The sequence below is a fragment of the Cydia amplana genome, chromosome Z (genome assembly GCF_948474715.1).
Source record: "Cydia amplana chromosome Z, ilCydAmpl1.1, whole genome shotgun sequence".
In the NCBI taxonomy this organism is placed as follows: domain Eukaryota; kingdom Metazoa; phylum Arthropoda; class Insecta; order Lepidoptera; family Tortricidae; genus Cydia; species Cydia amplana.
Genome location: NC_086096.1, coordinates 14,203,511 through 14,215,819, shown reverse-complemented (window position 1 = coordinate 14,215,819; position 12,309 = coordinate 14,203,511). Strand labels below are relative to the sequence as shown.

At 36.0% G+C, this 12,309-nt stretch overlaps 1 protein-coding gene across 1 annotated transcript in view; it reads right to left on the bottom strand.

The window, feature by feature from the left end:
• The window catches only part of LOC134661194 (uncharacterized), a 77,768-nt gene that overhangs the window by 18,416 nt on the left and 47,043 nt on the right, over positions 1–12,309 (bottom strand). The window contains exons 6-7 of the mRNA XM_063517163.1: positions 6,315–6,409; positions 466–629 (exon numbers count right to left, since the gene is read on the bottom strand). Coding sequence (XP_063373233.1) covers positions 466–629; positions 6,315–6,409 — 259 coding nt within the window. The remainder of the gene's footprint in view (positions 1–465; positions 630–6,314; positions 6,410–12,309) is intronic.

The following is a 12,309-nucleotide window of genomic DNA, read 5'->3' as shown; positions in this document are numbered from 1 at the left end:
AAACTCAGTAAACTTCATCAACAGTTTTCTATAAGTACTGTTCTTTGTCAGTCGAATGTTAACGTATTATATAAAACCTTATCAGTCCCTCGTACGCGATATCGGGTTAGCAATAACGCCAATAACGTAACGATCAAATAGGAAATTCTAAATTTTAAAATGTCGAACGTCGTATTAAAATCCCTGTGACTCGATGGGTTAATTAAACTTACCCGTAAACTTATTTATATGTCAATCAGTAATTTAAATTGAGGTTGCGTTAAGCTCAGTCGTGATCGAACGAAAGGCATACAGCACCAGCGAATTAAACAAAAAACAAGCTACCTAAGATAACTAATCGTTATAATTACCTACATAAGATTTTTTATTTATTAGGATAGCGTAAACGGTAAATCGATCCTTGGAGTCCTTTAAAGTATTTATTAAAGATTTACACAGTCATCTTTCTCTTCAAATAGAACTTACGGAGTGCCATTTTCATGGGCATCTTGGAGCATAGGATAGAAAGTGGCTTCCCAGAAGGCGAGGCTTGCGTTGAGCACATCGGGAATGTTGGAGAACAGGCGCGCCGTGTCCACCGCCAGCATCCTGCCGGTGTCCTGCAGCGCGTGCGCCGCTGCCATAAACACCTGTAATATATGCCCCTGATGTATGCTTGTAATTTGCACACGCGAATAGAATAAATTGTGTCTAAATGGAGACACACACAGGTACCTTTAGTACCTACTATCAGTTTCATTCGATAGAGTCCGTCTATGTCTGCAGCGATTAAGTATTATGGAAATACTGGAAGCACTAATACATACAATGAATTGCTAAACACAAGTACCGTAAAATGGGGTGAGTAGGGTCAAAACTGAAATTCAAACCTCGATAACATTTTATTTTTACATATGAAAACTGAATGGTGTATATAATAAGTGTTCCGGACGTTTGTATTTTAGTTTTTATTTTATTTTGGGTAGTGCCATTTCATAACTTTGACGATAAAGAGGAAAACCCACCTCACCCCGTAGTGCCTCGTATTTGGGGTGAGAGGGGTTTTCATACAAAGGTGATTTTGGAAGATTATTGGATCGATTTTTTTTTAGTTTGCGTATTACTATAGCTCCATTTTAAATTGGAATACATTATTTTTGTAGCAGTAGCCTTAAAATCCCTTCTCACCCCCTTTTTAAACCTTCTCTCCCCATTCATAACCCACCTCTCCCCGCGAAACCTACTCACCCCGTTTTACGGTTATGCATACAAAAGGTAGAAAAACTGCTACTATATAAAATTTAATTTTTATGCTAATTTAGGTAAAATAAACGTTAAGTGCAATAAGTATGCATACAAAAGGTAGAAAACCTGCTACTATATAAAATTTAATTTTTATGCCAAATTAGGTAAAATAAAAAAATATATAATGTTTCTGAATAAGGATATGGTTAGACGAATAATAAATATTTTGATTCCAAAGTACGCTATTTTAAAGGGTTATCAAGTAGGTAACTAATTATTGTTTTTTTATAATACCTATATTATAACCTTAAAATTTTCAGTATATAGGGTAATTCGTCAATTACTGGCCGCTGTTTAGTAACTGGCCACCCTAAACTAAAAATGAATTCTATTCACCTATAAACAGAATTCATTTTAGTATACGGTGGCTAGTTATTGAAGGGCGGCGGCGGCGAAGTTATCGAAACTACTACGGGTACTGAAATGAATTCTGTTTAATAGATGAATACGTTGATAAGTACCCGTTTTCCAAATGTATTAATATCACGGAACCGAAAATATCTATACAATCGTTTTAAGCCATTTTTCAGAGGTGGGATTTTTTTTTAAAAAACAGCATTCTTTTGTTTTTTTCTCATTTGACAGCGATTCAGTGAAAGCGTGAACTTAAAATTGTGAAAATGGAGAAAGAGCAGTATCGGTCTGTAATTAAATAGATTCTTGTTTTTGGAAGGAAAAACATGTGATGAAATAAAAGTAAGAATGCAAGTTGTTTACCATGAATGTGCTCCTTCTATGACAACCGTCAGATACTGGTTTAACGAGTAAAAGCGGGGGAGAACAACCGTCTTTGATGAGGATCGCCCAGGCCGCCCAATTGAGGTGACTACAGACGATATGGTTAAGAAAATTGAAAATATCGTTTTAGCCGACCGCCGAATTGGACTTCGAGAAATCGTTGATGCTGTAAATGTTCCAATCGAGCGGGTACAAAACATATTAGAAGAAAAATTGGGTATGAAGACAGTATCGGCGAGGTGGGTGCCGCGTTTACTCACGGAGGAGCAAAAACGGAACCGACTGACTACTTCGGAGCAGTGTTTGGCCGTGTTCAAACGTAACCCGAAGGAGTTTCTGCGTCGTTTCGTGACCGTAGACGAAACGTGGGTCACCACTACACCCCGGAAATGAAAGGGCAGTCGAAGCAGTGGATTTTACCGGGTGAACCTGCTCGAAAGATAGCAAAAATCGTCCCAACGGCTGGAAAGGTCATGGCGACCGTTTTTTGGGATTCGCAGGGTATTATACATATTGAGTTCTTAGAAAAGGGGAAAACGATAACAGGGCAGTACTATGCCAATTTATTGGATGAATTTTACGCTGTGTTGAAGGACAAACGACCCCATTTAAAAAATAAAAAAGTACTGTTTCATCACGACAACGCACCAGCTCATTCGTCTAGAGTTGTGATGGCTAAATTAACACAATTACGCTATGCCCTATTGCTTCACCCCCCGTATTCTCCAGATTTGACCCCATGCGATTTATTTTTGTTTCCCAACCTGAAAAAATGGCTCGGTGGTAAGTGATTTGGATCAAATGACGAAGTCATTGCCGTCACAGAGGCCTATTTTAATGACTTTCCGAAATCATACTTTTTGGATGGTTTATTGAAGCTTGAATATAGGTGGAACAAGTGTATAGAGCTAAAAGGAGACTATGAAGAAAAATAAATGCATATAAACCAAAACAACTGATAATTTTTTTCATAAACGGGTACTTATCAAACAGCCCTCGTATATCACTTATTTATTTAATACATATGTGTACTGGATAAACTTTTTCTTGTCACTTGCCATGATTAAGTTCTCCCGGGTCACTCTTAAATTCCTTGCTTTGTGGTATTTGAATTAACCTAACATGGATTTCTGCGGTTGTTATAAGATTTTTCCATAATACTTAGGCCATTTAGTAAATTATCGGCTGGCTGGCTGATGGGACAGAATAACAATTAAATACCTACCTAACTAACCCATCCATAAAATACAATAATAATAAATGTTTTGAAACAAGTAGACAGTATCTCATCATATGGGTGAGTAACCTGGGGTCGGATTTCAAGCGTTAGCCGCGTAAACGTCCCAGCGAAGTTACTTGTACTAATCCAAATCGAGTTTTGAACTCTTATGGAATTAAAGAAAGTTCGTAATACAATATTTGTTTGGGACGTACGAGGCTAAAGTAATTTCGAGCGGAGGCGAAGATAATTCCCGCCATGGCTACCCGCGCTGAGCATATCTTGGCCCCTTTCTTGTTATTCCCATATTTAGCTTTCTACTTATCTAATGAGAACAACCAGGGATCGGAACCGGTTTTTTGCAAAAACATCGAAATAACCATATTTTTCGAATTATTTTATACTCGAAATATAGGACTCAGTTGTGTGTTTAGGTAACGACTTCGTATTATTAGATTGCCCAATTAGAAATGAAGTAATTAGCAAAGAACGAATAAATACCGTTTCCGTTCCCATACAAAAAATACCGGTATCCGATCCCTGAGAACAACTTCCTATCAAACATACGTTAAAATGTTGACTCAATCAAAACATTTTCCCTTAAAACCAGCGAACTGATGGAGACTAGAATTACTCTTAAAGGGGACAATAGACATTTATTAATAGAAAACAAAATCACTTGCGTCAAATGGTGCTCCCTCCTGCCCTTCGCAGACCCTTGAATGGGGAGGAGGAGTACGGTGATCGATCTCCCTGCAGTCGCCGGCTTGGAGGCACCTAGTGCCCTCGATATTTGGAAGATTAACCTTTCAGTGAAATAGGTACTCCCTTGGGTAATCTTGTTGCAATCCCAACACAACGGAATAATATTTGATCCAGAATAAGCTACGTTTTCATGACGCATCATATTTTTCATACTACATAAACCAAGCTCCAATAGAAGATAGAAGTGGCCAATATACGTGTGAACTGTTTGGCACTTAACCCCTACAACTCTTAGACCAATATACCTATATGGGCATATAGCAATAACTACCGATTCTATATTAAATACTATATGGTAAATTAATTTATATTCATCACAAATAAGCTTTCGTTAATTTCACATTAACTACCTATGTCTACTTCGGGACGTTCAATTTAATAATGCTGAATTAATTGCTCGCATATTGGCAAGTCAGTTGGCAAGGCAATACACAATATGCATATATTCATATTCACGAAAAATGTAGTAAGATGGTCACGATGATGATGACGGTGGACCTGGGGGCCGATTTTTGAAATTCGACCGCTCGATTTCGTGTATTTCTTTCAGTAATATCTTCACTACTAGGCATGTAAATTCTACTAATAGAATGGAAAACGAGTGTTCAATACCAATAGATACCCAATTTCTATCGGTCGTATTTCAAAAATCAGCATTTCGCCGTTTTCCACCGATTTTCGATTGCCGAAATCAAGCGATCGAAATTCAAAAATCGGCCCCCCAGCATGTACACTATCTTATGCAAATAAATGAATTATGAATGAAGATACTTAACTTTAAGTTTAATACGTGCGGTACAAACAGCATCACTCTTACTGTCCGTCGGGGGTTTATGCCTTTTGTAGTTAACAGTGTGGGCGATGGTACAATAATGCAGCCCCATTGCGCATTATAATCGCCCTAACAGCCATTGGAAAAAATATTCAATTGTGTACAGTATTCTCACGTAATAAATATGTATGTCAATTTCAAACTGGTTGAATAATAGGTGTTTGGAGCAGTTACGACCGTTAAAATGCGTGGCGGGGCAATGTGTACCTATTTTTAATGAATAATTTCTGATAGGTATACTAATTCTGTCATGGCCTCACGGCGATCCTGTCACGATATTTGCGATTATTAAAGACTTTAAACCGAACAATCTTTAATACCGCCAACCTTCGTAATTAAGTAAGTACCTAAACAATATAAATAAAATTATATGCGATTTGTCTCTGAGGTGCTCTATATCTGTGTTATTATAGGTTATTTTTATAACACACAGATTTTTTGACCAGAGCACTTATGTACTTGTATGTACGCGCACAATGCATGGAAAGTGCCGATTATTTTTTGGCTACAACCCTTTGTGAGAGAACGGTATCCCTTATTAAAAAGGGTTTCTTGTAGAAAGCCGGGTATTCTTTTTCATGAGATATCAAGTACCTCATTACTGTCAATGCACGTCCCTTCTAAGTCCTAAATAAATTAATACATACATTAAACCGAATCCAGTGAGTTGGTGACATGTATTAAAATATACAAATAAGGAACAACTAAAGGGAAAAAAATATTGTTTGTACAATTTATCAAACCTGTTATTTGAAAGTATATCCCCACCTATATAGTCGTAGAAATGGGAGTCTGACTCGCGCTTGATCAAACAATGTATTACCCACCCGTTTATATGTCACAGGATAACCTAAACATACGACAAGCATTATCGAGCATTAACGAGTAATAACGGGTATTAATCTTTTAATCCATACTAATAACTATTATAAATGCGAAAGTGTGTCTGTACGTCTGTCTGTTACTTCTTCTCGCTATTTCGTTGAAATTTAGCACAGAAAGAATTTGAGTCCCGGGAAGGACATGTAATAGTTTTTAACCAGGAAATCATCCCTGAAGAGGCTAAAAAGCGGGGTGGAAGTGAGATAATTGTTGCATCGCCGGATTATATACTCGTACCTAGGTATTGTATATTATTGAGTATGTATGAAATAATGGAAATCTCGTATTATATTAACTATATTTTTATTTATGTATATAATAGTATAATTATGTAGATCAAGTCTTTCTCTTGTTTAGGTAAATATTTTTTTACTTTTCTCCTTGCACCATTTTTACATGTCTCTGAAAACTTAATTAAGTAGGTACTAATTGCACATAGACAGAAGAAGTCGCGGGCAAAAGCTAGTAAAATAAAAATATAACTGGAAAAATTACTGCCTTCGTTGAGACTTGAACTCACGGCCTCTGGACGTCGTGCAGTGTATGCAGACGTTTCTGCTTGTTAAAAAAGAATATAAAAATAGTTTAATTTACCTGTACTAAGGAAATGAGGTGCCGGAGATAGTCAGCTTCAGTGCTGATCAGCTCACGTATCACTGCCTGCCTTGCTTCTTCATTGGGACTCAGTTCTGAAAACCGATTGAAAAATAAGGCAAGAAATAAAAGCGCATACCTACTTTGAGTCTCAGTTTTAGATAAGTGCGATCTAATTTAATGGCTTGCTTAATACAGAAAAAGACGAAACTGAATGAATTGTGACAAAACAATGACATTGTGTTATTATTAAACGTCGTATAAAGTAGGTAGGTAGTACCTACGTTTATTTTATCGATTAAACATACTTACATGTATGGTATATCCCTATACATTTAATAGGGTGCAATTTGTATTGTATTGTAAACCAAAAATGTCCACCGTATAACATCATCTTATTGTAGGTACTTAATTTTTCTTATACATAATATGGCAAAGAGGCTTGAATTGTGCGTTTCTTTATTATAATCTAGTCCGTTACAGGGGGTACGTACCAAATATGTTTTGTTTATATACTATATGGAAAGGATTTACTTCCTTGATCAAATTGCTTTACTCTCGCTACCTTTATATAATATCGCTTTACTCTCGCTATCGCATTATTATCGCGATTGAAATGATCGATTTTGACACTGATTTAGCTAAGGAGATTGACAGTGAAATTGCTCGTTTCCCGATGATGATACGACGGAGCAATAAAGGTGACAACATTCGGATTGACCCGCAGCAGTGTTACTGATGCAATATTACTGTAGCATATGTTACTGCTGCAATATTTCCGCGGGCGAGGTCATTGTAAATTTCCTTGATAAATTGCGTTGATATTGTTAGCGCATTACTTTTGCTATTAGAACGCCCAATCTGGCACTTAAATATTTTAACAAGGACATTGACGGTGACAACGCTACATCAGTAACGCTAAAACAGTAAAGTACCGCTGCTGCGGTCGAAATCTGAATGCCATAATCCGAATGTAACCCTTGAGAGCAAAACTTAACGAATGTACGCTTTAAAGAACGATTTTGACCATTTTTTCGTGAGTTGGAGTAAGTATTTGGAGTGGTACGAGTGTGTTTTGCAAATTGATAAACATTTTCCCTACGACGTGACGTGACGGTACGATATCCAATATCCTTGTGAATATAATCTTTAGTTAAATTTATAATAATATTGCTGCATCGCCACTAAATGCAAAGGATGTCTGTCGCCAGTGTCAGCTCTGACCACGCTCTGACTGCCGATGGATGGAATAGCTTGCACGGATGGGCTGAAACACTCGACATGACGAGGCTAATTATAGTAACACACAACCATAACCTACTTAAGTTTTTGCTTAACAACTATGGGTAATTACGACTTGTAAAATACAAGTTACGTGCTACAGTTGTGGTCGTGGTGTGGACCACACTTTAACGTTGGGGAGAAGAGTATTAGTCCCAGGCTCTACGATATACGACCGACCAATTAATATGTCTTATGTTACTTAATAGTTATAAATGAAATTTACGAGGTTAAACGAGAAATATTACTGGAATATGAATGAAATACATATTGTCCTTAATTGCCCGTTTGGCCGCTCCATGTCGTAAACATAAAACCCAACGCCGGTCAAGTGAAACTCGGACTTATTCACCGCGGATTCCGTAAGTTTATTAATTTATTTGTTAACAACCCCTTTTCTTGCAAGCCGTTTTCCTGAGCGCAATAAGTGTTAGATAACAAAACAGTAGCAAAAAAGTAATGAATATTAAACGTTACTTATAGATTTGGTATGCATTCCTCTACGAACTTTTTTTCTGTAAACATTTCAGGTCTTAGGTTTCAGGTTTCAGCCGTATACAGTGTGTGGCCTATAACGCGGGAGAATAATTAAAACGTAGATTCTACTACTCAAACAATAAAACTTTTGTTCGACAACTTTTTGAAATTATGTAGTCTTAAAATTGTCCCTTTTTCAAACAAACTAAATAATATTTTCAATGTACTTTAAATTCCGTCTAATTGACATCGCCCGTCAGTCTTGTCACCGTACAGGCATAATCAATTTCGTGATACATTTCGTGTTCGATTAAATTTTAAAGTGTTTTAAAATACAAACCACAAGTTATTTTTAAAAGTTGCTGAACAAACATTGTCTAGTTTGAGGAGTAGAATCTACGTTTTAATTATTCTCCCGCGTTATAGGCCACACACTGTATACTATATACTTTTGATTTTGTTGGGTAGGTATAATCTTGAATATTTAAGGAATTCTATCATTATAATTTAGGTAGGTATTTATTTAATACATTTTCCCAAAAACTTACATGTCAGACATGATTACAAATAAAAACTGTTTAAAATCCGTAGATTTTAATTCGTAAATAATACGAGTAATGTCTCTGTTACTTTGTTTTCGAGGTGGTACGGAACTCCAAAATTAATAAAAACGAAAGATATAGGTAGATTAAAGAAAATATTCCGGAAGACTCGGAGTGGTTTAGATCAGGTGACCTTTATTAATTTTGCGTTTATTTTTATCCCACTCTAAAAAACGGTCAACTGCGAGTTCGTTTAACTCGCGCACCGAGAATTCCGTACAAACTTTCAATTTCAATTTTATTGAAATCCGCTCAATAGTTTAGGCGCTAGAAGAATAAATATGATTTAATATTCAGCGTCCAATCAACGCGGCTGTTTAGATTTTTCTTTAATAAAACCAGTGAAAACAGGTTGTGAAAGGCAAGAGGAATCTACCGATACGTCATTTAATAAAATCCGTCCTGTATCCTAAACTAAACATGGTGTACTGATTATCAATATTTAAATCTACTTCCTGTTTAAGTCGCAGTCGAGTAAAATGTTGATATTGGGGTGTGTACAAATGTATAGACAAAAGTAGAATTCATATTCCTCCAAGTTTCCTATTAAGAGAATATCCCCTGAAAGGGTGTAAGCGCTAAATATGGATTTAGCAATTATTTTGCATAACAAGATGTATATTTTCCGCAAAGATATCTAGGACTTTTTTGTGTATTTAATAAGCTGCCTTACACTATATTTTCATAGAGAACGTAAAATTTAGAGTTAAACGCAAATTCCTCCAGAATGGTACACATCTTCCAAGATGGCTGCGATTTCTCGAGGTACCCAAATGTCAAATAGTGTGGTCATGAAAGAGAGACCTTTAATTAACATACATACCAAATTTCAGGACTGTTCTCGAGACTTCGAGGTTAAACCTAATCCGATTTTGCTATACATACATGGGGGTTTTCGGGGGCGAGAAATCGATCTAAGTAGGTCTTATCCCTAGGAAAACGCGCATTTAAGAGTTTTTATGTATTTACGAGCAAAGCTCGGTCTCCCTGATATTTTATATTAATTCGACTGTTATCAGTCGATTTCGAATGCCGTATTGAGTTAAGAAGGAAATAAAATGTCCAATTATGAAATCATCTTTCATCCGCTACCAGAGAAATCGAGATGGAAGAGATGAATGAATTCGAAATGTTTATCTTTCATAAACGATCCATTCTTCCTATTAATTTGAATTGATGTTTGAAGACGTGCTTATGTTTGCATGCAAAATAACTGTTTTTCATAAGATAAGTATGTACCTAAGGGCTGAACCCGACCGATAAGAGAAATTTTCGATGTTTCAAGCTTGGAAGTATATTGCTATTTGCAATATGTAGATGGCGTCCCCATGAACTTATAACATGTCTATAGCTCTATAAAAATAAATCAACGCTACCGGGTCGGGTTAGGTACACTTAGCTCGTAAAAATCAGGCTTTTTAGCATATACGGGTGCCATTTGAGTCGTGATCAGTAATATGTTTTTCTAACTCCATAAACAACGAGCAATTTAATGCCCCTACTCTTACTAAAATCAGACAAGATTTTTTTGTTTATTTTTTGGCATTTATTTTACTTTTACAAGTGGCAATGTAGTATTTAAACAGCTTTGTAAGATATTTCAAATGAAAAATTAAGTAAATTTTATTTGTAACTGGGGCAAATGACAAAATTGATGTCAATGACAGTTCCGATTCAAAGAGGCGATTCAATTTACTAATTTAAATATATTAATAAGCCGTTGTGTATCCTAAATCCACTTATAAAAGTAAAATAAATGACAAAAAATATAAAAAATCTTGTCTGATATTAGTAAGAGTAGGGGCATTAAATTGCTCGTTGTTTGTGGAGTTAGAAAAACATATTACTGATCACGACTCAAATGTCACCCTGTATTATATTACAATAAGATTTTCAAAATATATCTATGTACTTAGGTGTTTACAACTGATTTTTATACAACCTTAAAGATCGTCTTGGTCATTGGCGCACATCTCAGGCACGGCTACTTTCTTTCATTTCACATGCACTAATCAGCGTGAGTCTTTAAGGTCGTACCCAAAGAGTACTTATAATAATATATGTACTTACCTATCAAAATAAGATGAAAACCGTAAGAAGTTACTAGTGGCTCTGTGCGCTGTAGAGTAGACCTCGCCAGAGTCGCGAGATTAATGTAGGTATGTCTCCGCAATTTTGAAAAACGTCCAAAAACGGAATCGACAAAAAGAACCTGCTCACAAAATTCACGAGAATCAGCTGATAACTAATATATATTTATTATATAACTATGTGTAAATAGCTAGGTATGTATACTCATACATAATTAAGGAGCACAATAAAGGCTTCCATATTTATTTCTATACCTACAATGAAATCTGGGCTACAACCGCGAAAATCCAATTTTGCAAATTACGGGCATTTGTCTCTGTCACTCTAATTACACCTTCATTGGAGTAAAAGAAAAAGATCCCCGTAATTTGCGAATTTCGTTTATCGCGGTAGCCCCTCAGTTATTTTGATTATAGGTACCTACTTATAAAAAGAAGTATTAGTTAGAAGAGGCTATTACAACTTATTTTTTTTATTGCTACTTGGAGAAAAGTGCAATTTAGAAAATGTATACTTAAGTATGATAATAATTAGTATTTAGTAATAATAAGCAAACTGTGATATTGTGAACTGCCTATTTTTTGCTACACCCTTTCCAGGGTCCACATATGTAACATCTATCTATACTATGGTATGCAAATAAAGATCTCTATCAATGATTTATAACTCAAGATAGGTTATAGGCGTTCCAAAATTGAAGCGCTTACCTTGTGACAAATTGGACAAGTTGCCTTTAGTCGCGGCTGGACAAGCGAGAAATGTGCACGTGCTAACGAGCACATCGAAAGAGAAAGAGACGACCTTATGTTTAATAATGAGTGTGACAAAGATGAATGCAATGTGAAAATGAATCAAAAATAACAGATTTCTTCGTAGGCACAAAAATAAATATGGAAGTATTTTTTTGTGCTCCTCAAGTATGCGTATAACCTATCTATGATTATATGATATCATTGATCTCTATCTAATTTTCGCATTGCATTCATCTTTGTCATACTCGTTAAACATGAACTTGTCTCTTTCCCGCTCGGTGAGCGGGAGGTCGTTAGCACGCGCACATTGCTTGCTTGCCCAGGTGCGACTAAAGGCAACTTGTACAATTTGTCACAAGGTAGGGTGCTTCAATTTTGGAACGCATATAACGTATATTGAGTTATAATACATCATTGCCTGTCTGCCTGTAGAGGAGAACATCCGGACACACGAACACATTTTTGCCCAAACTGAAACGGAGATTAAATCCAAATCGGACTCTAGGTTTAGTTAGGTGTGTACGAGTACTTATATGTTTTAATTTACTGTACGATTATCGGGTAGGCGTCTCGTAAATATGTAATTACGTAAGTATTTACAATTTCTTCACTTAGTTCGTTCGTTCACTGTTTGATGCGACAGAGATTAGATTAGATTCATTTATTTCTCATTGAAAATGTTCATTATATTTTACATGTCAACATAAAATGCGTTCAAGATCGTCGCAACACATTGCCATTTTCAATTATGTTTTTTTTTATCTTTTTTTTCCCTCCTCTCTTTTTGTACGC